At 53.4% G+C, this 23,453-nt stretch overlaps 4 protein-coding genes and 4 non-coding genes across 12 annotated transcripts; 6 read left to right on the top strand and 2 right to left on the bottom strand.

Annotated features, from left to right (window-relative positions):
* Positions 1 to 23: 23 nt before the first annotated feature.
* Rpl7a (ribosomal protein L7a) lies at positions 24 to 4,722 on the top strand. Of its 2 annotated transcripts, XM_076845172.1 has the most exons (9): positions 24 to 119; positions 466 to 586; positions 860 to 1,009; positions 1,174 to 1,314; positions 1,498 to 1,577; positions 1,871 to 2,001; positions 2,439 to 2,508; positions 2,664 to 2,770; positions 3,307 to 4,722. In XM_076845172.1, exons 1-8 carry the CDS (start codon positions 117 to 119, stop codon positions 2,766 to 2,768), a joined length of 801 nt encoding a protein of 266 aa, XP_076701287.1. In that variant the 5' UTR covers positions 24 to 116; the 3' UTR covers positions 2,769 to 2,770; positions 3,307 to 4,722. The 2 variants fall into 2 exon arrangements, with proteins under 2 accessions (XP_076701287.1, XP_076701286.1); XM_076845171.2 differs by lacking the exon at positions 3,307 to 4,722 and having other exon boundaries at positions 2,664 to 2,849.
* LOC143393222 (small nucleolar RNA SNORD24) lies at positions 715 to 788 on the top strand. Its single transcript, XR_013090525.1, has one exon. It is a non-coding gene; the product is annotated as a small nucleolar RNA SNORD24 (small nucleolar RNA).
* LOC143393218 (small nucleolar RNA SNORD36) lies at positions 1,359 to 1,431 on the top strand. Its single transcript, XR_013090521.1, has one exon. It is a non-coding gene; the product is annotated as a small nucleolar RNA SNORD36 (small nucleolar RNA).
* On the top strand, positions 1,730 to 1,802 carry LOC143393217 (small nucleolar RNA SNORD36). The gene has a single exon (XR_013090520.1). It is a non-coding gene; the product is annotated as a small nucleolar RNA SNORD36 (small nucleolar RNA).
* On the top strand, positions 2,295 to 2,361 carry LOC143393219 (small nucleolar RNA SNORD36). Its single transcript, XR_013090522.1, has one exon. It is a non-coding gene; the product is annotated as a small nucleolar RNA SNORD36 (small nucleolar RNA).
* Surf1 (SURF1 cytochrome c oxidase assembly factor) lies at positions 3,009 to 7,298 on the bottom strand. Of its 2 annotated transcripts, XM_076845173.2 has the most exons (8): positions 7,108 to 7,189; positions 6,004 to 6,137; positions 5,840 to 5,922; positions 4,917 to 5,108; positions 3,806 to 3,878; positions 3,566 to 3,728; positions 3,272 to 3,353; positions 3,009 to 3,197 (listed from the first exon to the last, which is right to left on the bottom strand). In XM_076845173.2, exons 2-8 carry the CDS (start codon positions 6,100 to 6,102, stop codon positions 3,128 to 3,130), a joined length of 762 nt encoding a protein of 253 aa, XP_076701288.2. In that variant the 5' UTR covers positions 6,103 to 6,137; positions 7,108 to 7,189; the 3' UTR covers positions 3,009 to 3,127. The 2 variants fall into 2 exon arrangements, with proteins under 2 accessions (XP_076701288.2, XP_076701289.2); XM_076845174.2 differs by lacking the exons at positions 6,004 to 6,137; positions 7,108 to 7,189 and adding an exon at positions 7,244 to 7,298.
* Positions 7,299 to 7,364: 66 nt separating this feature from the next.
* Surf2 (surfeit 2) lies at positions 7,365 to 10,980 on the top strand. 2 transcript variants are annotated; one of them, XM_076843043.2, is made up of 6 exons: positions 7,365 to 7,479; positions 7,565 to 7,719; positions 8,054 to 8,157; positions 9,904 to 10,086; positions 10,259 to 10,425; positions 10,856 to 10,980. In XM_076843043.2, the coding sequence occupies exons 1-6, from the start codon at positions 7,402 to 7,404 to the stop codon at positions 10,937 to 10,939; spliced, it is 771 nt and encodes a 256-aa protein (XP_076699158.2). In that variant the 5' UTR covers positions 7,365 to 7,401; the 3' UTR covers positions 10,940 to 10,980. The 2 variants fall into 2 exon arrangements, with proteins under 2 accessions (XP_076699158.2, XP_076699157.2); XM_076843042.2 differs by having other exon boundaries at positions 10,208 to 10,425.
* A 985-nt stretch (positions 10,981 to 11,965) lies between these two features.
* On the bottom strand, positions 11,966 to 23,333 carry Surf4 (surfeit 4). Of its 2 annotated transcripts, XM_076845170.2 has the most exons (7): positions 23,164 to 23,242; positions 19,774 to 19,882; positions 16,313 to 16,499; positions 15,323 to 15,399; positions 14,528 to 14,571; positions 13,879 to 14,065; positions 11,966 to 13,252 (listed from the first exon to the last, which is right to left on the bottom strand). In XM_076845170.2, the coding sequence occupies exons 3-7, from the start codon at positions 16,416 to 16,418 to the stop codon at positions 12,986 to 12,988; spliced, it is 681 nt and encodes a 226-aa protein (XP_076701285.1). In that variant the 5' UTR covers positions 16,419 to 16,499; positions 19,774 to 19,882; positions 23,164 to 23,242; the 3' UTR covers positions 11,966 to 12,985. The 2 variants fall into 2 exon arrangements, with proteins under 2 accessions (XP_076701285.1, XP_076701284.1); XM_076845169.2 differs by lacking the exon at positions 19,774 to 19,882 and having other exon boundaries at positions 23,164 to 23,333.
* Positions 23,334 to 23,453: the final 120 nt, after the last annotated feature.

The following is a 23,453-nucleotide window of genomic DNA, read 5'->3' as shown; positions in this document are numbered from 1 at the left end:
GAGTCCTGTCGCTTTAAGTTCGAAATCCCGCGAAGGCGCCGGCTATCGCGATATCCGAGGCCGCTTACTTATTACCCACAATTCTTTCTTCTTTCTCTCTCCTCCTGCCGACCAAGATGGTGAGTCGTGGTGCATCGTCTGGCCCCGGATCTGGGTCCGGGTTTCATCCGCCGTCATCCGCTTCGGGACACGGCTGCGCGGGTCCGCTTCTCCGCTCGGCGCTTGCGGATCCCTGCTGGAGCCCTACTGGGCTTGGCACAGAGGAGTTGGGCCAGCGGGGAGCATAGCGCCGCAGTGCGGGACTTGGGCGGGCCGAGGCTTAGGCGGCTACGGTTGCTGCCTCGGAGTCCGCCTCCGAGCCACGCCGCGGAGCAGCCCGACCGTGCGGGTGTCCCGGGCCGAAGCGCACGTGGGGGAACGGGGGCGCGAGAGCTGCGCCGACTAACTAGTTCTTTCTCTGCGCAGCCGAAGGGAAAGAAGGCCAAGGGGAAGAAGGTGGCCCCGGCCCCCGCCGTGGTCAAGAAGCAGGAGGCTAAGAAGGTAGTGAACCCTCTCTTCGAGAAGAGGCCGAAGAACTTCGGCATCGGTGAGCGCAGGCTGCCCCGGGGGTGGGGCCCCCGCCGCCCCCAGGGAGCGAGCTGGTCCGCCGTGTGGTGCTGGGGGAGCTCCCGCTGTAGAGGGAAGGGGCGCTGTCTCTGGTCCGAGGCGTGTGCGTGCAGATGATGTGAAAGAATATTTGCTATCTGAGAGATGGTGATGACATTTAGACCACCAAGATCGCTGATGCACAGCACCCAGACCCGAGGCGGAAACCTGACACCAGTCAGCCTTACTGATAGTGTTGCCCTTTACTTCCCAGGACAGGACATCCAGCCCAAAAGGGACCTTACCCGCTTTGTAAAATGGCCCCGCTACATCCGGCTGCAGCGGCAAAGGGCTATTCTCTATAAGCGGCTGAAAGTGCCTCCTGCGATTAACCAGTTCACCCAGGCCTTGGACCGCCAAACAGGTGGGACTCTGGGATGTACCAGCGTCACTCCGAACAAGGAGCTGGCCTAACTGAAAAGATGTGACGTGTGGCTCTAGAGCTTTTTCTACTCAGTTCTTATGTAGTACCATCATTAAGTCATTTATGTTGTGTTACCTGAACCTAACTGAAGAATGCTTTCCCAGCTACCCAGCTGCTTAAGCTTGCCCACAAGTACAGACCTGAGACCAAGCAGGAAAAGAAGCAGAGGCTGTTGGCCCGGGCTGAGAAGAAGGCTGCTGGCAAAGGGGATGTTCCCACAAAGAGACCACCTGTCCTTCGAGCAGGTGAATGGGCCTTTCTGTAGAGGGGGCAAAAAGTGGGGTAGGCTGTGCTATGATGCATCAATTTCACCCGAAATCACTATGAGGGTTGAAATCCGAGCTTTTTAACACTGAGTCACAGCTCATTACAATTGTTTTCTGTCACCAGAGCCATGTCTGAATGCTCACAGAGTGTTTGTTTTGCAGGGGTCAATACTGTCACCACCTTGGTGGAGAACAAGAAGGCTCAGCTGGTAGTGATCGCACATGATGTGGATCCCATAGAGGTTGGTTGGGCATATTTTTAAACACTGATTACTGAAACCAGGGTGGAACAGGCTTAATGATGAGTCTGGCATAATAAGACCAAAGTGGGTGACAAGGATAGTCCCCTTAATTGAGGACAGCACTGACAAGTGATCCAGTTCATGCCTGGCTCTTGCCATGATGCAAGCCTTTTGCTAAATTAGACCTTGAAGTGCATATACTTGAGCTTTTTAACTCTGAGCAATGGCCAACCTAGATCTCTTAAGGGACTGCTTTGGTCAAAACACACTTTCCAGCCAGTGCTTTCTTCCAGCTGGTTGTCTTCCTGCCTGCCCTGTGTCGCAAGATGGGAGTTCCTTACTGCATCATCAAGGGGAAGGCTAGGCTGGGTCGTCTGGTTCACAGGAAGACATGCACCACTGTTGCCTTCACACAGGTTAACTCGTAAGTGTGTAGCCCCAACCCCCAGTCCATTTGCTCCCTTAAGACATTTTAAGATCAATGTCTTAAAATGTGCGAGGTGGTGCACGCCTGTAGATTTTGGAGGATCACGAGTTCAAAGTCTGCCTCAGCAATGGCGAGGTGCTAAGTGACTCAAGTGAGACCCTGTCTAAATAAAATACAAAATAGGGCTTAGGGTGTGGCTCAGTGATAGTGTCCCTAATTTCAATCCCCAGTAACCCTCTTCCATTAAAAAGACCAATGTTCTAGCTTAATGAACATACATATTTCACCTTTTGCCTATGATGGTTAAGAATTTCTTCACCTGAATGAATCATGTGGTCATGTTATATCTGAGGCAAAAAGGCTTATTTGGAACTAAAAATGGAATTTCCTAAAGGGTAACTAAAACTGAAAGCCCACTTTTCTCCCCCACCCAGGGAAGACAAAGGAGCTCTGGCTAAGTTGGTGGAAGCTATCAGAACCAACTACAATGACAGATATGATGAGGTAAGAAACTACCCAAATACTCTTCTTGGGTGAATCGAGCTTTCAAGGGACTGGCTGACTCAACTCTGTGTGCTTGAAACAACCAAAGCAAACCAAAACTTAATCCTTGGGAGATGGCAAACCAAGTTGACTGCTTTTTTTTTTTTTCATTTCAGATCCGTCGCCACTGGGGAGGCAACGTCCTGGGTCCAAAATCTGTGGCTCGCATTGCCAAGCTGGAAAAGGCAAAGGCTAAAGAACTCGCCACTAAACTGGGATAAATGTATGCTTTTTGCATTTCTGTACATAAAAATAATAAATTGTCCTTCATCCAGTGTCTTGGGCTGAAGGCAATAAACTTGTTTCAGGCAGTAGCAAGGGCATGCCCTATAGCGTGAGAGCTTTAGAAATTCATTGTGTAATTTGCATGAAAAGGCTGTATATAGCAGTAAAATGCTCAGAAACCAAGCCAGGGTTTTGTGATTGACCAGTCACTGTCTTATTTAAGGTAGCAATGAATGTGAGGCTGTAAAGCATTTATTTATAATGATAATACATGATCCAGTAAAATCAAGTCTCTTGAAATGCCATCTATGCAGGGACCTTCTGATTATTTAGGGACCATTCTGTACTGACTTCTTCACATGCCAGGTGTTCGGCGCAGGAATTTTTTAAACCACAGGTATGATGTAGCTGCACACAGTCCATACCTTAGGTTGAAAGAAAATTAATCTATTAGGCTGTGAAGTGCACTAAAAAGGGGACCAGGGGCAGTGCAACTGACCAGGTAATGATGTACTGCATGTGTTCATTCCGCAGAGTGACTCTGGTTTGCCCTCCGATGGGTCCTCCAGGGACTGTGCTCTCTGCAAAAGACAGTGGGCCCCTGTCCTCACCTCTGCTGCTGCTTCCCAACAGCCATCCTCAGGTTGTTACTTGACATAACCCATCGCCCTTCAAGTGTGTTTCTTGGTGTCTTGCCCCATCCCTGAACACATAACACACCCTAGAATACAGCACAACTGGGCCAAGAAAAGGCAGGGATACTTATTCTGGGGGAGGGATGGTCTCAACATACGGAAGTCAGCATCAATAAAAACAGGGTCTGAGCCTGTGACCCTAGCCATGGCCTCCAGGTCCCGGTAATGCCAATGGTTCCTTTCTGGATTATTCTCAGGAACAAAGGGCTTCCTGGTTTCTGTAAGCCTCACCATCCCGACTAGGTCCACTTCTCCCTCAACCTAAAAAGGAAGATGAGGTTCCCCTTTAGAGTGGCTTGCAACAGGGAAATGACCAAAGACCCATATCCTTCCCTTACCTGGCCTTTCTGCCGAGTTTCAGGATTCACTTTCTTCCTTGGGACAAACCCTCGGTTTACCAGAATAGTGACTCTAGGGTAATAAAAAGCACTTTCAAACACAGAAAAGTTTTTGCATAGGATTATCTTTTGGGCACCTACAGCATAGCTTTAGGACCAAGGAAGAATCCTGCATGTCTTTTGGGGGGTTTTGTAGTACTGGGGATCTGGTTGAGGACTATCCATAGAGTACACTCCAGCAACCCCTTGTGCCCCTTCCTTGTGGGGTGGGTGATAACCAGGCATTTGACCACTGAGCCACATCCCCAGCCCTATGAGTCTCAGTGAGGTGCTTAGTGCCTCACCTTGCTGAGACTGGCTTTGGTCCTGGGATTACAAGTCTGGCCCTAGTGCCTTTCTTGATGGGAAAATCTCCCCTCCACCAACCACCACTCTCACTAGCCCTATTTCCAGTTTGTGGTGCACAGCCTGCTCTGTTGCTTTCCTTCCTTGTGCTCCACCCCAGCAGTATGCAACTGGTGATCCACATTACCATGGCCAGAGCTCAGGGACCATCTCTCCCGCTGCAGCCCCCTCCTAACCAGGGTAGCTGCTGAAGCAGCCCTAGCACACAACCTGCTGGTCATGCAGCTTTGGGGCACCACCCCAGAACTGAAACATGGACTAAACAGGAGCCCCAGATATCTTAACGTGCACTCCTTTTTCTGGAAGTTCGTCCCATTTGCTACCTCGAATGTTAACCTTCCCCACCTCAGCTCCCACTAAGCATTTGGGGGATTTTAACTGCCCTTCCTGTTGCGCTGTCCTACACCAGTGTGTTGGCTGCTGTTTAATTCTGCAGAGCTCATCTCGACGACAACTTCCCCTTCAGAGCTTAACATACAGAACCTATTCAGTAATAAAATGAATTGACTAAGGATGTTCGTATTCTGACATGGCTTATTTCACATCAGAATAAGGGATTTCAAACTTAGCAGGGCACTGATACTTTTTGAGCATCTAGGATTTCAAGGTCTTACCAAGGGTGGGGGCTGGAAGGACATGGTGATGAAAACTGATCTGCTTTGACTGCACCCACCAGGCCAGTCAGCACCCCACATGGCCTACTCACCCCAGGTCAGTGCAGTGGAAGGGGGTGACTACATAGGCCCCACTCTCAGTTGAGGAGGAGATCCGACCAGCTTCCCGGGCCTCCCGGGCAGGATCCACCATGGTCCGAGGCATCATGTACAGCTCTTTGGAGTGATCAAAGCGCCCCCTGACCTTAACTGGCCTATACTCCAGATTTTGCAGTTCTATTGGGCTACAGAAAGAGGGGAAAAGAGCTGTAGACAAGCAAAGTTTGGCATAAAAATAAATCCTCTTAGAGTGGGTTGCAAACTACCACCCCACCAGGGCCAGACACAGTGAAGACTGCCGGGTTTTGCCCTCTACAGGGCCAGGTCCTCAGTTCTAGCCCTTTGGTGCCAAGTGAGAATGTGAATCTGTGCCACCAGAGTAAAAGTTTTTACGAGAAAATGAAAGTGTTAATTCCTGTGTGAATATTTTATGTAAAATTAATAAAATATGATGTGGGACCCATGCCATCTGCAAATCAAATACAGCACATTGTATCCACTTCAAATTCAACTTTGCTGCATATATCCATCTCTCCAGGAGAGTGTTTTCAAATGATGGGGGGAAAGGGCAGTAGAATCCTTCAGGCACTTTTCAAAATACTATCCTCATAGTGAGGCCTACATTATCTGCCTTCACCCACCAACTAAGAATCATTGCTAAAGGGGGCTGTCAGCACTGTGGGGAATCCCTCAAGGCCTAAAAAAAATAGTAAAACCCAGCATCAAAAATAAGACTTTTCTATGTCTGGTGGCCTCAGATGGCTTCACAGGGATGGTCTATTGTTAACAGCAAGCCAAGCAGGACAGCTGATATTGAGAACTCCTGTCTAGGTCAGGGAAGTGATTGATAGCACAGGAAGGAGAAGTCAGAGCCCCACAGCTGATCAGTGATCACCCCATGGGCTGCCACACTCACTCTGCTGGCAGAGGGACGGGATCAGCCATAACTCTAGACTCTAATTCTGCAATCAATTTCAGCTTCCATTTCCGACGCTGGACCTACAGAAAGAGAGCATAAGCCAAGCAGATGGCAGTACCGTCAAAGGCTCAGGGCCATTTTAACTAGATGCCAGTCTTTACCTGCCAAGTCCCCAGGCCAAAGGCAGTCACAGGGATGAGAAGCAGAAACCACTGGAGAAAGGAGTCATCTTCCGTTTTTGTGGCAGGTGCTTCTGCCATAGAACTGCCACACCTGCTCGGCCCCCAGGCCACCCCTGGAGGGAGTTTTACAACACTGGCATGGGGTCAAAGCCTTAAAACAAATAGATCTGAGGCAGCCAATTCTTCAAGACTCCCAGTACCACCAGGAGGCGTGGCACAGGAGTAAGCAACCTGCTGTAAGAAGCCAACAAGCAGCACCTTGTCCAGTCCAGCTCCTAACCCACAGCACACACTTGAGATGTCTGTTGACCAAATAAACCTGGTCTAGGGATCGATACTGGTTCTGCCACCAATTGTTACCATGTAACCATCCCACGTTTTAAAGGAGGGAACCAAGGAGTGCTCTACCACTAAGCTACATCTCTTGTCCTTTTTATTCATTTATCTATTTTTTAGTTAATTATTTACTGGTACTGAGGATTGAACTCAGGGGGCACTCGACCACTGAGCCACATCCCCAGCCCTATTTTGTATTTTAGAGACAGGGTCTCACTGAGTTGCTTAGTGCCTCACTTTTGCTGAGGCTGGCTTTGAACTCGGGATCCTCCTACCTCCGCCTCCGGAGCAGCTGGGATTACAGGCGTGAGCCACTGCGCTTGGCTCATTTATACTTTTATTTTGAAGCAGTTTCCTTAAATTGCTGAGGCTGGCCTCGAACTTACAATCTTCGCTGGGATCACACGTGTGCGCCGCTGCACCCAGCTTACCTAGTGCCTTTATATTCAGTATTGTGTTAGGACATATTCTGTGGCACTGACATGCACTAGTCACATTAGTTCAAAATGTATTTAAAAGGCAGTTAATGAGCAGCTTGGCCAGGCGCTGTTGGCTTTGTGCTACATAGAGAAACGCGACATAATTTTAGGACAGTTGTTCACAGTGCGGTCCTAGCTGCGTTTCGCCTGCACTGCCCATCATAAATCTAAGGACGGAACTAAGCCTTCAAGCTGGGAGATCGTAGAAGCCCGAGGCGCTATCCGCGCCGCCCGCAGCCCCGTTGCAGCCCACCGCGCCCCTGCTCACCCGCGCGCGAGGCGACTGCGACGCGCGTCCAGGCAGCGCGGGCCGGGGCCTGCGGGAACAGCACGCTCGGGACGGCGAGGCTTCGCGCCCACCCCGCGCGGCCCTCCGCGCCCGTGCGTCCCGGCCCCACGCACACCGCTCGCAGCCCCAGCCACCGCGCCGCCGCCGCCGCCGCCATCGCTCAAGCCGCTGCGGGCGCTTCCGGGTCGGGAGCGTCTGCTTCCGTGGCGGCAGCGATCGCTTCCGGAGCGTCTCCACGTTCTCGCCCAAGTGGTACCTGCTGCAGGTCCGGCCATGGGCGAGCCGTCTGCAGACGTGCGGGCTTTCCTGCATCAGCACCCAAGCCTACGGCTGCTGCCCGGCGCAGACAGGGTCCGCGGGGAAGGAGGTACTGGGGGAAGGAGGGAGGGCCGGCGCGAAGGGAGCCCATCTCGCTGATCCCGCAGCCCACCCGCAGGTGCGCTGCGCCCTGACCGGCCACGAGCTGCCCTGCCGCCTGCCCGAACTGCAGGTCTACACCCGCGGCAAGAAGTACCAGCGTCTGGCGCGCGCCCCCGCGGACTTCGACTACGCCGAGTTCGAGCCGCACGTCGTTCCTAGCAGCAAGCACCCGTAGGTGGCCGCCCAGAGCTCGCGCGCGCGGCCCCCGACGGGGCTGACCCGGCAGCCCTACCCTTTCCGTGCGGGAAACCTAGATGCTGCTGCTCTGTGTGATTGAGACAGTCGTCACGGGAGGGTCCCGCTTTCGCTCCCGCTCCGGGAGCACCTTGCCAGGCAGTCTCCAGCTACACCCCGCGCTGGAGCAGGCTGCTGGGCCTCCCTCTGGTGAAAGAAGAGGTCACAGTCAGTGGGTTAGCGGCAGTTCCTGTATGTGGCCACAGTGGAGCAGCGTGGGTCTCAGTCTTTACTGTGAACTGCCCCCGCAAATTTTTCTTCTTGCCCATAGACACCAGTTGTTCTGCAAACTCACCCTGCGCCACATCAACAAGTCCCCTGCGCACGTGCTGAGGCATACCCAAGGCCAGAGGTACCAGAGAGCCCTAAGGAGATGTAAGTCACCAGGTGTTTGCAGCACAAGCTCAGTCTTTGGATGCGTATCTGCCTCCCCTGGGACAGAGCGCTCCTTCTGGGCAGAAGCAGTGCATCAGTCACCTTTCAATGATCCTTAAGTGGGGCTCCTGCCTGGTCCTGGCACAGTGAGGAGAGGGACAGTGGCCCCTGATCTCATGGACTCCCAAGGTAGACCCATGCAAAGCCTGGGGAGGCTGGGGAAAAAATTCAGAGTATGTGAAGGAAAATACTGAGGCCTGACGGCCCCCTGGGTTACTTTCCCAGCTGAGGCTGGAGCAGTGTTCCAGGCACAGCTCCAGGGCTGGCAGAGGCACTGGGAGGCTCTGATGGCCTCAGACCAGTGTGTGAGTAGGTTAGGCCACAGAGTCTTGGTACCCTGGTCAGTATGGGAAGCTGGCACTAGTACTGGCAGTTGTGTGACCTGCAAAAATAGAGGGGCATGAGGTGACTGTAGCAAGCTGGTGAAGAGGATGGTGGCTTGGAGAAAGAAAAGGTTTGGACCAGCCTCGTCTGTTTGGGGGACAGAGCCAGGTTAGGGAAGTGAGGGCACAGGAGGAAATCACAGCATCCTTAAGGCAGGAAATGTCTAAGCACTAGGTTTCCCCAGGGGCTGGAGAGCTCCTTTGCCTGTTTTGAATTCAGGGTGGCTTAAGGAAGGAGGGTGCCAGCCCTGGAGCTGGAGGAACTCACCTGGCCAGGGATTGCTGGCTTGAGCACCAGGGAGCCCCAGAGAGAGGAGGTCAAGGTAAGGGAACAAAAGTAGCCACAGTGTTTGATAGTCTAGAGGATTCTGGCAATCTTAATTAGGGCAGCTGAGGCTTGATGGGGGTAGAGCCAGGCTGGGGTGCTGTAGGGCAGGAGATAGGTGTAGGTGGGCCTCTGAAGCACGGCTGTAGAGCAGCAAGGGGGACGAGGTTTCAGGGGACCACGCCACCTCTTTCATGCTGGGGGTGGAATGGGAGGTAAGGAAGCAGAGCCCACAGGTTTCTTGGAGCAGGCACTTTGTAGAAGCCAGGCCCAGAGAGGGCCGCCAGCCAGGTCCTGGACTTTTGTCTAGTCAGCTGTGCTAGCTATTGGGATGTGGGGGTTCCTGTGAGAGCGAGTGGTTGAAGGGATGGATGATGGAGCTGAAATGGGACTAGCATACAATGCAGCCACTTCCGGGCAGTCATTTTGGAACCAGGACCTGATCTGAGGGACTTGGGAGGAGATGCCACAGGCAGGTGCTCATGGTGATAAGGCCACTGTGGCCACAGGAAATGGTAGCAGAGAGGACGTAGAGAAAGGGTTCTGGAGATGGCAGAAACAAGCAGTGACGTTGCAGGCAGGGGACAGTGGGTGCTTGGTCCTCTCCATACACAAGGATCAGTTGGGGCAATCCCTGAACAGGGTTCACCCACAGGACCTCATCCTATCACCTAAGCTGGCCCAGGGCAGCAAGGGCCAGGTCCTTCAGGCCCCACCAGGGTGGGGCCCATGTGATACCAAGAGGGAGGACTTTAGTGCTGGTAATAGACTAGGTTGCTGCTGTGGCAGCCTCACTGGGGCTCACCGTGGGCCTGCAGGATAAATGCCAAGGCCTGGTAGACCTGTACAACTTTCTAGTCTTTGGGCCACTCCTCCTCCACACCTGGTCAGGCCTGAGCTGGGGCACACATGGGTTAGCCTTGTGCCCAAAGGACTGGGGCTGGGGAGGGTACCCGAGTAAGCTGGCTTGTGTCCCAGATGAGGACTGTCAGAAGCAAGGTGTGGAATATGTCCCTGCCTGCCTGCTGCACAAGAAGAGGAAGGTGGAAAGCCAGGTGGACCGGAACCAGCCACCGGGCCTGAGAGAAGCCTTCTGGAAGCCTCTTTCCAGCGATGAGGGTGGAGCCCTGAGTGATGACAGCATGACAGACCTGTATCCACGTAAGTGGCACAGCCGTCCTTCACTCTGGCCTTGCAGCTCCATGATTTCCTGGCTCATTCCCCCCACCCCAAGTAGGCATCCTCCATGATCCTGGCCACTGCTCCCACCCTCACCCCCTAGAAGGTGGAGCTCTACTTGCAGTGGGCTCAGCCAAGTGCCTGTCCATCCCAGCGGAGCTCTTCACCAGAAAGGACCCAGGAGGACCTGAGGACCTGGATGGTGCTGATGCCTTTCTGACTGACCAAGAGAATGAGGAGCTAAAATCCCCAAGAATGAAGGGCACAGGGGACATAAGAGAAGCTAAAGTGGACTTGAAGAGGGTCCATAAGCACAGAAAGGTAAGCTGTTACCTCTGGTTGCACTGCCAGTTTGTGCCAGAAGCAGCTTTCTCTAGTTGTGGTTTTGGTTTGTTTGAAATCTCAAGCTAATAATGTGTAAGTGAAGTGGGAGCCACTCTGGGGGGGCAGGAGGGAGGGCAGCTGGCCCTCAGCCTGGATCTCTGGAGATTCTGCCCATGTGCTGCAGCACAGAAACCTGGCAGAAGGGGCTCAGCTTTCACGTGCCCCTTCTTCTGCTATGAGGCAAGAGCCACAAGGGTGGAACTGCATGTGCTTCCCTTTCCCCGGCTCCATGCAGTGCTGCCTGACCATTAGTATAGGGCAACCAAGGCAGAAAGGCTGGCTGCTCAGGCAGGTGGGGGCCAGGGTGGTACGGAGCCTCCCTGGGGGATCAGAAGCATCCATAACCAAATGCTCTGCTGTACCACAGAAGCACCTGCACTCACTGACCAAGAAGCTCAAGAACCATCACCACAAGCCCAAGAGCTTTGGCTCCTTCAAGCAGTCGGGTTAATAAAGGTTGTGGGGACAGCTTTTGGTGTCCTTGGAACTCTGCCTAGTCTCCAGCATCTTCCCTCTATTCATCCTGGTCTCCTGGCTTTGCTACCCCTGAAGCAGGGCTGAGGAACCTGCTCGGCACTGGGTGGGGTCCCATAGCCAGGAGGCAGCAGGGACTCTGAGGGCAACTGCTCCCTGAGTGTGGTCTGCCAGTGTCCTTGGCAAAGCCTGGGGTTCCCAGCTCACTACAGCATCCTAAGGGCCCTGGCCAGCCTGCAGACACTGCCACAGGATCACAGTGCATACCACAAATGCCATTGTTTATTTGATGTGTTTCCAAAATCAAAACGTTTTCAAACACAACTAAGATATAAAATACAGCATAAAAATGAGATTTATACCTATTCCCATATAAAGCAGAAGCATTTTCAGAGACTGTCTTGCTGAAATCCATGGGTAAGCTGTGTTTCCTCTCATCCCCCATCCTGGCCCAGCTCACTCAGGCAGCAGGGTGGAGGGTGGAGGCCACCCCTGCTGACCATGCACTTGGCTTCCTAGGTCTGCCCTATTCCACAAACCAGTGGCATCACAGGAACTGGTGTGGCCAAGTGTCACCTAATGGGGCTATTATACTGTATTAATCAGGATGGATGCATGCTGAGGTAGCCCTGCAGCTGAAGCCATCACTGGATCTTCAACACACCAGGGAGCAGGCCCCAGGCAGAGCCTCAGTAGCAGGTGGTACATAGGCCAGGGTGTGGGGAAGGTGTGCCATGATGCCCTTGTAGTAGGTAGGGGCAGGAGGCTGAGCTGGCCTGCAGCAGCCCCAGGACACTTCAGTCCTGCACACCCAGGATGGGCTCCGGGAGCTACACCCAGCACAGAATGAGTGGCCATCTTCCCTCCTCGTCAGGCACCTTGGTACCTGGGATCTGGCAGGAGTAGGTGTTTTTCTGACTACCCTTCTGGCACTCACTGCCATACAGATGAACAGGGCACCCCAGTTTCAGACCCCCACCTCACCAAAAAGAGGAACACGGTATAAGGCAATGTTAGAAAACTTTAAATACAGGATCAAGATCAAATTGGTAAGGCATCACAAATTGTAGAAAGTAATCTTGGCTGCATTGGCATAGCAAATGGACAAAATCTGAGCAAGCAATAACCTGGGGGCCACCCACAGGGCAGGTGCAGTCTGGAACAGGTGCTGCCACGCTGGGATGGAGCACAGCCTAGGGTATCCAGGCCTTGCTCTGTGAAGGTCGAGTTGAGGTAACTGGGTTGAGCCTGTGGGTCTCCAATACTGGGAGCTCCTGACATTGCTGGGCCCCTTGCTGCTGCTCCTCCCCAAACCATTCAAGGGGGAGGGGGTGGCTATCCTGTGTGCAGCTTCCCCTGGGTCCCTGCCTTGAGCCACTAAAGCTCTGAGAGGGTCTCTATCTCCAAGTGATTGATCGGAGCTGGTGGTGTTGATGAATTCTCCCTCCAGCTGCAGCCCTAGTCGCCCTCCAGTAGTGCAGCACTGTGGGGCTGGGGCTCTTCTGAACAGCCTCACTGATTATAAGGTATTACAATGCAGGGGCAGAAACAATGTTGAAGCCACTGATTCGCATTTCAACCAGGGAGCTTCGGGGTTGAAGTCTGGCTGCAGCATCCAAAACCATTTAGCAGTTTGAGCTAAGAATGTAAACTTAAAAAACAAGAGGGAGGCTGCTCTGAATGATACAGATGTCTGCTCACAGTACAGCTTGAAGTCCCTCACCCCAAAAAAGACTCGAAAACAGGACTGAGGCCACAACCCACTGAGCTGCCCATGTCAGGGGCTGGCCAGGTGACTGGCCATGCAGCTGGGCAGCATTCAGCAGTCAGGTACCAGCCTGTGGTTCCAGAGCAGATTTTGCCCCCAATTTTCAGGTGTCTGCAAGTAAAGTTCTCAAACATCGGTGCCTTTACCAAGGGAAGGGAGGGAAGAGGACATGGAACTGCTGGCAGTTTGTTGACTCCACCCTGAACCAGTCCACAAGGGCACAGGTCTTGGCCAGGTAGGGTAGGGATCTGCCTGTTACCACTCTTTCTTCTTTTCATCCATGGAGACACCCCCAGGGCCCAGAGCCACCACCAGGAGCAAGCCTCCAATCACCGACATGGTCTGGAAGAAGTCGTACTTCAGGAAGTCATGCATGGGCTTATAGACTGGAATGGTCCAGAAGGCGTTGAAATACACATTGATAGCAAACAGCCAAACAACAAGAGTCAAAGCCGCCAGCTTGGTTTTAAAGCCAACAGCCACCAAGATCATCAGAGCTGTGCCCACGATGTTCTGGATGATCTGCACAGGGTGAGAGGGACAACATTCAAAGTCAACACCAGGAGCAGCTGTTCTGTGTTCTACAAACAAACCAAGCTGCCTGTGTCATTCAAGTACCTGTGCCAGGCTGGCACAGCTACTGAGACAGCAGGAAATTGGAAGTCACTACCAGGGAAAGTGGATAAAGGAACGTCATAGTGTGAGGCTCAGGGATTTAAAGAAAGCTTCTGGGTAACAGCAGGCTGTGATTTACCATGAGCTCCAGTGCTGGCCAGCTGTATCTCTATCCCCAGGGTACCCCCAACTCACCCAGATATCCAGGCTGGGAACTCCGTCCCCTTCCCACAGTGCCAGCACCCTTCCTTGTACCTGTACCTTCTAGTCAGCTGTGCCCCCGACACCCTACATGCAAACCATACTCAGCAAAATGTGAACTTTGAGAAAGAGAAGTCAGAAGAGCCTGCAGAGAAAGCACTGGTCCACTCCAGCAAGGTCAGGAGACCTGAACTGGATCTTCCAGGCAGCTCCCCGACACACAGGAGATGGATGGGTTCATTTGTCAGAATGGGACCACAAGATCTGCTTCTTGTCTTCCCATAATACACTCACACAACCCAGGCAGGCCCTCCAAGCAGCCGGATACTCACAGAAAAGAAGCTGGCATCAAAGTGAAGGAGGGTCATGAACATCAGGACCAGCAAGACCCTGCCTCCGAGCTGCATGTACTGCTTGGGAGAGCTCTCACGCATGGTGGGGACACCTGCAAACATGCTCTTCCCTTCCGAACGGGACTCTGCTAAGAGCAGCAACAAGCCTCCTCCCAGGGCCAGGTTCCTGAGGAACAGAAATGCTGGCTGGAAGCTGACACTCATTGGCATCTGATCTGTTCCCAGACCAGAGGAAGGGAGATCTTGGTGTGAGCACAGCAAAGCTCTTCCTTCCCGTCCTTCAGGCAGAGATTGTACAGCAAGGCCAGGCAGGCCTGAGTGCATGGGATCAGCCTCTGGAATGGAACTAACAGCAAGGCTGCCTGGACATGCTGGGAACTCAGGCCTGGGAACCCTGGTCTCATCCTGCAAGGTGTCCTTCAGACCTTCAGTCCACATGCCTGTGAATATGGCAGTGAGTGAGAGGACCTGGTTCTGTTTGCCATGCTGGGGGAGGCTCTGAACAGCTACCACAATATCTGCTTCTAGGAGCACAGGGCAGACCTAGACAAGCTCACCCCCCACCCACAGCACACAGGTGGGAGAAATGAGCAGAGAACACCCAGCTTAGCACCCAGCATGCACCTACCTCATCAAAAACTTCAAGTCCCACAAAATGCTGTAGGCGATCGTCTGTGGGGAACAGGCAGACAGAAACTTCAATCAGCATTGTAAATATCTATAGATTCAATAATAGCACCCAGCAACTTATCCATCAGAGCGAGAATACAAAAGGCACAAAACTACTTCAGGACACCAAGGGCACAGTCAAGTATAACAGTTTTTTTTTTTTTTTTGTTGGGGGGGGGGGGTTCAGTGTTTCTCAAAAACTATGGTCCTTGGGCCTATTCAGTTTTAGGGCTGTGCCCATGATGTCCTGAAACCCCTGGTCTAGACTGAAACCACCCCTCTTGATGCACTGCACCCTGGACACCAGGTTTTCCTGCTGAGGAGTCACATCAGTACCAGTTAGCATCTAGCTGCTGCCAATCATATGTTCTATCCCTGTCACAGCACACTCAGAAAAGTGACAAAAGATGGCCCAGTGCCCAGAGCTGACACCTAATCCAAGAACCAGCCTCTGAAGCTTGTTGTGGCACTTAGCAGCCAGGTGCTCCTAAGCTGGTCCTTAAAAGGCAATGCCACCACTTCCCCACAGAGAAAAGCAGCTCTGGGCAGCCACACATGAGGGTTACAAGGAGGGATGCTGGATCCAACACCAATTCCACCAGAGCAAAGAAAAGTGAGATCCCGCCATGTACCCCATGTACCTACAACTTATTCCCAAGTAAGAACTTGCTACATGCCCCATGTACCTGTAGTGCTGATTCTAAAGAGCCCAAAGCTGATTTCCAAGCGAGACGCTATCACATGCCCCATGTACCTGCAGTGCTATGATTCCGAAGAGCCCAAAGCAGGCATACTGTACGAAGTTCCTGCTCAACACCAAGACACAGCCAGCTGGAAAGACAACAGTAAGGTTGGTTTAGGGGGACCTCAGCTGGGTCCTGGGTGAGACACTGTCATGGTACACTGTACCCACCAAGCTTTGGATCAGCTGCAGCTCAACTACCTCCCCAAGCCAAAAGCAACTTCTGGGAGAGTTAATGATGACAAGCCAGGCCCAAACTCACGGACATCACTCCCCTAGAATATGGATCCCTTGCTGTACCAGAGAATGTTTTCCAGAGTGAATGTCCCATTAAAGACACATCTTTCTTTCTCCTCCTCAGTACTGGGATTGAATCTGGGATGTTAGACATGCTAGGTAAGCACTCTACCACTGACCTACATCCCAGCCCTATTTCCTTTATTTTGAGACAGGGCCTTGGTATGTTGCCCAGGCTGCCCTGAAACTTGTAATCCTCTTGCCTCAACCTCCTGAGTAGCTGGGAGCACAAATGTGGCCACCACCCTGCAGAGACAGATCTTGACATCTTTACTGTGGAAGAGCTTCAAACGGGCTAGAAAGCACAAGTCCTTTAATGAGCCCGTAATGTGCCAAGGAGTGAGGGCTGACACCAGAAGACAGTCCATCAAGAGTGGAAAGAAGACCTGGGGCCCCACCCCAGCGCCCTCCTGTACTGACCTAGATCCTCCTATCCATCCTAGATGCTTCCTTGACTGCCTCAGCCACCTAGTCTCCTGTGCCTCCTGCTTGAGGCACTTAAAAACAAACAGGGACTGAGTCCAATGCCTTTAGCAAGCCCCAAAGCGGTGAGTCTAGGACTGAGTAGAGAGCATCCACCCCAGCATTCACAGAACCAAACCTGGCAGGCCTATGCTGGAGCCCCTGGGTTTACACAACCTCCCAAGTGCCACGACAAGCTTCAGGTGTGCTATCAGTGAGGTAACAGCCTCCAGAGCCACTCACTCAACTGTCCCAGCAAGTTGAGGAACACGAAGGATGAGGCCAGCAGGTAGCCACAGCTCCAGGTAGTGTCGATGTAGTCACGCTGCTCGCTCCACTGGAACCACATGCGGATGCCATCCTCCAGGAAGGTGCTGATCAGGCAGAGGCGGGCCACGTGAGGGAGGTACTGCTTGGTGACTCGCAGGAACTGTGGGCACAGAGGCCTTCAGGTGAAGTGGCTGTAGCCTGGAGCACCAGGCTACCGCCACGCACTTCCTGAGGCAGGGTGTGTGAACAGAAGGTCAGGGACAGCAGCCAACATGGTACAAGGCAGAGCTCTCAGCCCCTGTACCTCTCAGGGCAGATTGGGGGACTCGGCCACTGCTCCAGGCACACCTCATAAGTCTAGATCCATGTGACCACAAGCCTTAATCCCAGAGAGGAAAGGCTCCACACCAGGTATGTGGGCAAGAACCCATGGGTCAAGGTCCCCAGAACTCTTCCACTATGACTCTCCTTATCTCTTCCACAGCCACATTCAGGTGGCAACTCTTATTAACAGAGGGATATCCATAAGAAGCATTGCTTCTATGCCCAGTCAAGGGCATTAAAAAGGGAGTCAAAGAACATCTAAAAAGACCCTGAGGGCTTCCTGGACCCTCAGAGCTGTCCAGGGCACTTCGTGAACTTGAGCAGCACAGAATCCCTGACTTCCCCCTGCTAGATGCCATTAGCAGCACCCCTGACTGGTACACTAAAATGCCCTCTTTACTGCCTGCCTCATGTCCAGCCCCTCATGTTACAGATAAGCAAACTGAAACCCAGAGGGGAAAAGGGTTTCTTAGAGCCGTGTGGACTCACACTGCAATGCTGGGACTTCTGACACTCAGCCAAGTGCTGAGGCCTGGGCTTGCCAGCCTCCCTATTGATGCTCAGGGTCCCTTCAGAAAGGACAAGGGTCCACTGAGGAGACAGCCAGGGTCCCAGGCCTGGAGGCCACACAATCAGCCAGACCATAGCTCCAATATCTATAGCGAAACCAGCAAGAAGGCGGCCACACAGGGACAGCACTGTGCGTGGTTACAGGGGAAGGCTGGCCTTCCCCACCCAAAAAGCTCCCTCCACAGAGTTCAGGACCAGGAGCACATGGACAACAACTGTGAGCAGGACCAGAGCTGCTGCGGCTGGTGGGGAGCCACTCACTCAACTATCTGAGCTGGAAGTTTTTTTTAAGCCTGTGTAACCCAAAGCAAACTCAACACAAGTCTAAATGAGATTGGTAACTGACTGGACAAAATTGAAATACAAGTGTGTGAGATCACTGGCAAATATCAAAGGAAACACAAAGCTTCCTTCTGTCCCTTGTGAGCAAAGTCACTCATGACGGCTGGAGCCAGAGGCCAGTATGCCCTTTGCAAGCCAGGTGCAAATGTCATGCAGGTATATGCCACGCACTTTTCTCTTACTGCCCTTCAAAGCTGAGGCACAAGGTGAAAAGAAATCCAATGATAACATGGCAGGTGTCAGGAGAAAGATCAGGGGACTCACCCATAGGAGTGATGTGTACAAAGAGTCTAAAGGGCAGAGTCTGACCCCTCCAGGGGCAGCTGAGGGAGTGCTGGCTGCACAGGCCCTCTTAGGGCTGACTACGCCTATTGCTGGAATAATGAGGATGCACATAAGAGTGCTCATGAATTCTCAGCAGTTTTTAAAATAGTTTTCTAGTATAGATGGACACAATACCTTTATTTTATTTATTTATTTTTATGTGGAGCTGAGGATTTAACCTAGTGCTTCACACATGCTAGGCAAGTGCTCTATCACTGAACCACAACCACAGCCCATTTTTTGGCATTTTTAAAGTTGCTTCAAAGCCTAAAATGCCGCTAAAGCTGCCATCTGGACTGTGGAGTACCTGGGTTCTTGGAGCAACCTTCAGCCCAAGAGGGGACACCCTGGCTTGGGGCAGGGGATATGGGGGATTGTTGGCACAGGTGGCAGTTCTCCCCAGATGGACTGAGCCTGAGCCTGGGATGTGGATCTGAGCTAGCCTGCTCAGCCCATGAAGAGATAGCAGAAATCTCAGTGACAGATACCCAGAGACAGCAGCCAAGCAGGTTTGGGAGATGCAGTACAGGTAGACCTCATTCTCTAATCCTGTCCTGACAAATGACCAGGGCAGATTGGGGGACTCGGCCACTGCTCCAGGCACGCTGGCCAAATTACTTTGGTGGGGGGAGATCTCAACTACCCTTGCACAAAGTGTGGCTACAAAGATTCTTCCAACTTAGTCTAAAAATCTATACAGAAAAAAGGAGAAGGCCGTGTTTAAAAACAAAACCAAAAATATAGCCAGGCTTGGGCCTGCAATCCCAGCTACTGGGGAGTCTGAGGCAGGAGGATCACTTGACACCAGCCTGAACAACATAGCAAGACCCCATCCCAAAAATAAATAAATAAATAAATAAATAAATAAATGGAAAAAAGAGATCCCAAATATACCTAGCCAAGTTTTAGGGCCCTCACAGAATGGCAACACACTATCTCCCACCAGATGTTCAAGACAGCATAAGCCATACACATCCTCCTAGCTTCTGCCCTGTGGCCCTAATGCTCACAAAACACACAGCCACAGTGTGATCACCCACACTCTGTGGAAACGATGGAGACCATCACTGTGGTTCCCAACTTAGCATTGCTGAGGAGTGACCTTTACATTGTGGCACCACTGAATGGCCCTGGAAATGACAGGGGTCTGCACCTCATCTACACCTGGGGAAAAGCAACTGCCAGGAAGGAAGCACTTGAAGAGGCAGGGTAGATGTTAACAGGACTGAGGGGGATGTGCAGCCCCAAGACCTGGGAGAAAGACCATAGAGGTGTCTGAACTTGCTTCCAAATGAGTGGCCAGCTGCCCTTGGCATGATTACCTGGGCCTGCACCCTCCAGAGATGAACAGACCTGCCTACCCATGGCTGTGGTTAGACCCTCCCCAGGCTCAAGGATCTTCACAGAGCTGCTTATTTGCCACCAGCACTGAGCCTGAGACTGAGGCTGTGCTTAAAACCTCCTGATGTGTCTGCTGCTCTTAATTGAAGTGTCTGGATCAAGAGGATTAAAGAGCAGAAGAGCGAAAATTTGGGGGGCAGGTCGTGCCTCACCACAGTGCTTTGCTTTGGGGAGAAAGTGCAACGCCCAGGTGGTGCACTGAGCTGTGCCTGGCTGCTGATGGGCTCAGGGCAAGCTGGTCTGACTTTTGTGCCCAGGAGGGTGAGCACATCTGAGTATGGAAGAAAGGCTGAGGCAGACCCTACCTTACATGCCTGGGGACCACAGCCATTCAGACTGGTCCCTGAGCCCCTGTTGTGCTGCTCTAGAAAGCATGGAGTCCACCACCCCTCAGTACAGCAGAGAAGAACCCTGACTCAGGCAGGATGGCACAGCGGGACGAGAGCTGCTGTCACCACCAGCATCCCACACACCTGTCAAGGCCCAAGCTGATGAGAGAACTGCAACCCCACAAAGCCCACGGCTGGAGCCTCAGCACAGAACCGGGACAGGAGAGCCAACAAGGAACACTGAGCAGGCAACCTGCAGGAAGAGCAGAGGATGGTCAGCCTACCATGACGGGCAGGCTTCCATGAAAGTCCCTCAGTCAAGCAGGTTGGGGCTCCCAGGTGGCAGCAGCATGCGGAGACTTAAAAATTAGCTTAGCTGGGCACAGTGGCACAGGCCTCCCCATGCAGAAGACTGAGGACGGAGGATGGCAAGTTTGATAGCAACTCAGCAAAACCCTGTTTCAAAATAAGTTTTTTTAAATGGCTGGGGATATAGCTCAGTGGTAAGCACTCAGTGGTAGTACTGGTTCAATCCCCAGTACTACAAAAACAAAAGAAGGAAGCTGAGGTCTGTCTGCAGGGTTACTGTTTGAGAGGACTCGCAGGGGGCTTAGGAATATAATCGTGCTCCATCTGCAACAGGACCTGGGGAACACAGGGATCATGATCACACAGACATCAACCCTACTTCATGTTCAGAACAGAAAGGGACTGAGGATAGCAGCCCCCAGTCCTTATTCATGAGAAATGAGGGAAAGGCAGATCAGATTTTCTTGATCACCATGCATGGGGCCCCTTCCCAGGGCCCACAAGCCCATGCATCCCCAGAAACGAGAGCTCATGGCTCAATGACTGTCCCTGCATCAGGCTGAGCCAGCTCCAGCCTGCAAGCGGGTCTGCCCAATAAATGTCCCAGTGAGTCGTTCTGAAGCTTCCCACTGTATCTCAATGTAGTGCCAAGGGCCCACCTGTTTGCCTTCACTGAAAACCTGTGCTTACCTGTGTGGTAAGAAGTAGCCCCCACCACCCCCACCCCTCCCTCACCCCCACCCCTCCCTCACCCCCACTACAAACAGCAAGCAGGAAAGTGAGCCAGTTTCCCAGCTTCAATATACAGGGCATGATGGAGCACAAGAACAGAAGGGCAATGCTGAGAGAGCCACCACTACCACCAGGACCTACCCACGCCAGATTGCCACAGACACAATGTTATCACAGGCCAACTAATGCTACGTGTAGGGTCCAGGCACCCCTCACTTCAACAAAGGCCCGGGCCACCTCCTAGCTTCCAGGATTAGCTCTGACACCCTTAAGGAACACCAAAGGCTACAATGGAGGGTAGGCCCCCCTGTAACTTTCCTGTCACCCAGGTAACGGCCATCAGGCAGAACCCATTAAGTGCTAATGTTCTGGTGGCTGGTGTACAAGTGCTCAGAAGCAACACTGTCACCTGTCCAGAAGGCAGTGAGGAGTGGCTGCAATGCACGGACATTATTTTGGATTGCTGAGTTCATGAATTTCTGGTCCCTTCTGACCTGGGCTTTCGAATGCCCAGCTCACTCACAGAGCCCGTCTCAGCACTTTCTCCAGAGCCTGGCTTCCTGGGAGCAAGAGGACACTGTCCCTGGCTGCCAAGGGCAAGGAGCCTGATGATGCAGCTTTCACAAGTTGCCAGCCCAGATCAGCAGCGCATTTCTCCCAGACAGGACTCCACAGACCACAAGGAAGGAGGCAATTCCACCAAGCCAGAAGGATGCTGGCCCTGGAGTAATAGGATGACAACAGGGCAGACTCCAGCAAACCTCCTTCTGGGAGGATGGAGGCCAGTTAAAGGCTCAGCATTATCATCATCAACAAGGTCTCAATCTCAGCAGCCCAGACTTCCTGGGCAAATCCCATCTCTTCAGTTTTGCTTTTGTTTTCTGAAGACAAGGTTAGACTAGAGAAGTACCTACAATACCTAACAATGACCTCAGTGAGACTTCCTTATCGTCTACAAATTAGATACTTCTCATTTAGAAGCCTGGGGTCTCAGCACCTTCCCTATTGCCAGCTTCATTTTAACTATTACAGATGAATATTCAAAACACAGCCCACTTCCTGCACACACCTGCCCTCTGTCAAATTTTGGCGATAGGAAGCCATCTTCGTGGCTTTGTACCCCCTTCCCTGCCTGTAGCACAGAGTATCCTAACCCTGGTTCAGGTGGGCAGGAGTACACCGGCTGGTAGCCACACAGGAGCACTGAGCTTCAACATCTCCCATCACGACCCAGAAGACTCTAATGCCAATGGCTGAATGGGGGAGGCTTTCTGCACTTGGGATTCTTCTTAAGCAGCAGGGTTTTTTATTGGGCTATGTCTTCCCCTGATGTGTGCCAGAAGGTAACTCCCGGGCCTGTAAGCATACTGCCTAGGGGCTGGAAACCTGGGTTTTGTTCTTGGGCTGTGATTACTGGCAAGTCCTGGAGCCTGAGCAGGCCTGGCCTTCCCCTTGGCAACTTAGAGGAGATGGACCCTGTGCACCCAGCGAGAGCCTTTCCAGTCCCAAGATTCAGCTTCGTTCACTTAAAGCAAAATAAAATGCATAGAGAAAAAAGAGAGAGGACTACAAAGAAATTTGAGCTTTTCTTTAGTAGGAAATTTGTCATTTGGTAGTTGGCAGCAGCTCGACTAGAGGCATTTTATCTGGGTTTGGTTATGAAATTCACTTGCAAAACCCAGGGTTTTCCAGCCTAAGAGCGAGTATGGAACTGTCGTATTTCCTGGGCTAAAGGAGCCATCTTCTTAGAGAGTTGTTACTTGGGGAAGCAAAACTGGGTCACTAAAAAGCATGTCAATGCAGACTGACAAGTGAAAATGCCTACTTCATTCTTGAGAAGTTTGTTTGAATTGGTTTTGTAACGGTCACAATTTTTAACCTGGGTCTCTAAACACAAAACCACGACCTGGGAGAAGGTACTTGGAGTGGCTACACCCACCCCCACCGCGGTTCCAGACCAGCTCCCGGGGAAGCGGCTCCACGGGCCGGGCCGGGGGCGCCGGGGAAGCGCCGCCGTTGGGGACGCGCCAGCTCACGCGCCCGCCGCCGGCACACCCCGGCACTCGGACGCCGGCCCGCGCCCCCGGCCCGCAGCCGACAGCGCCGCGCGGGCTCGCCGGGCTGCCCACGCCGCCGGCCGGACCTAACGGGACGCTCCTCCCGAGACGCGCCCGCCGCGCAGGCCTTGGGCCTCGGACGCCCCGTACTCGCCGCCCGCCCGCCCTCGGGCCGGGGCAGAGTCCGCGGCGGCGAGTGCGCGGGCAGCAGCCCGAGGGCACCACGCCGGGCGGGGCTCGGCTCTCCCGGGGTTCGCCCGGCCCCCCGCCGGGACGCCCGCCGATGCGCCGTGTGGGCCGCCTCGCCGCCCGGGGCCGCCGCCCGCGCCCCCTCGGGTCGGGCCCCGGGCGCTGGGCGGCGGGGAGGCCGGGCCGCGCCGCGCCGGGCGGGGAGGGAGGCGGCGGCGGCGGCGGGGCCGGGGCCGGGGGGCCGCACCTGGTCGGCGAAGTCCTCGGCCGTGCCCATCAGGTCGTTCTGGCCCATGGCGGCGGCAGGCTCGGCTGGCTGCTGCTCGGCGCTCGCGCTCGGCCCGCTGCGGCCTCCACAGGAAGTGCCCGGCGGCCGGCCTCGCTGCGCGGCGCGGCTCCAGCGGCTGCCACGTAGGCCAAGCCTTAAAGGGGCCGCGTGCGCGCCGCCGCCCCGCCTCCGCGCCCCGCCCGCCGCGCGCCCTCGCCGTCCGCCCCACCCACAGCGCGCCCTCACGCTCTGGCTCCGCCTCTCGCGCT

Source organism: Callospermophilus lateralis, chromosome 2 (assembly GCF_048772815.1).
Source record: "Callospermophilus lateralis isolate mCalLat2 chromosome 2, mCalLat2.hap1, whole genome shotgun sequence".
Classification (NCBI taxonomy): domain Eukaryota; kingdom Metazoa; phylum Chordata; class Mammalia; order Rodentia; family Sciuridae; genus Callospermophilus; species Callospermophilus lateralis.
This window is presented reverse-complemented; position numbering and strand designations above follow the sequence as displayed.

Coding starts and splice junctions, on each gene's coding strand:
- Rpl7a (XM_076845172.1), top strand. Junction 587..859: donor GCCGAAGAACTTCGGCATCG/GTGAGCGCAGGC, acceptor TTTACTTCCCAG/GACAGGACATCCAGCCCAAA. Junction 1,315..1,497: donor ACCACCTGTCCTTCGAGCAG/GTGAATGGGCCT, acceptor TTTGTTTTGCAG/GGGTCAATACTGTCACCACC.
- Surf1 (XM_076845173.2), bottom strand. CDS start 6,102: ATGGCAGAAGCACCTGCCACAAAAACGGAAGATGACTCCTTTCTCCAG. Junction 3,729..3,805: donor AAACTCGGCAGAAAGGCCAG/GTAAGGGAAGGA, acceptor CTTCCTTTTTAG/GTTGAGGGAGAAGTGGACCT. Junction 3,198..3,271: donor ATGCAGTACATCATTACCTG/GTCAGTTGCACT, acceptor TTTCAACCTAAG/GTATGGACTGTGTGCAGCTA.
- Surf2 (XM_076843042.2), top strand. CDS start 7,402: ATGGGCGAGCCGTCTGCAGACGTGCGGGCTTTCCTGCATCAGCACCCA. Junction 7,480..7,564: donor TGCTGCCCGGCGCAGACAGG/GTCCGCGGGGAA, acceptor GCCCACCCGCAG/GTGCGCTGCGCCCTGACCGG. Junction 7,720..8,053: donor GTTCCTAGCAGCAAGCACCC/GTAGGTGGCCGC, acceptor TCTTGCCCATAG/ACACCAGTTGTTCTGCAAAC.
- Surf4 (XM_076845169.2), bottom strand. CDS start 23,211: ATGGGCCAGAACGACCTGATGGGCACGGCCGAGGACTTCGCCGACCAG. Junction 16,500..23,163: donor CCGAGGACTTCGCCGACCAG/GTGCGGCCCCCC, acceptor CTGTGCCCACAG/TTCCTGCGAGTCACCAAGCA. Junction 13,253..13,878: donor TTGATGCCAGCTTCTTTTCT/GTGAGTATCCGG, acceptor CACCCTGTGCAG/ATCATCCAGAACATCGTGGG.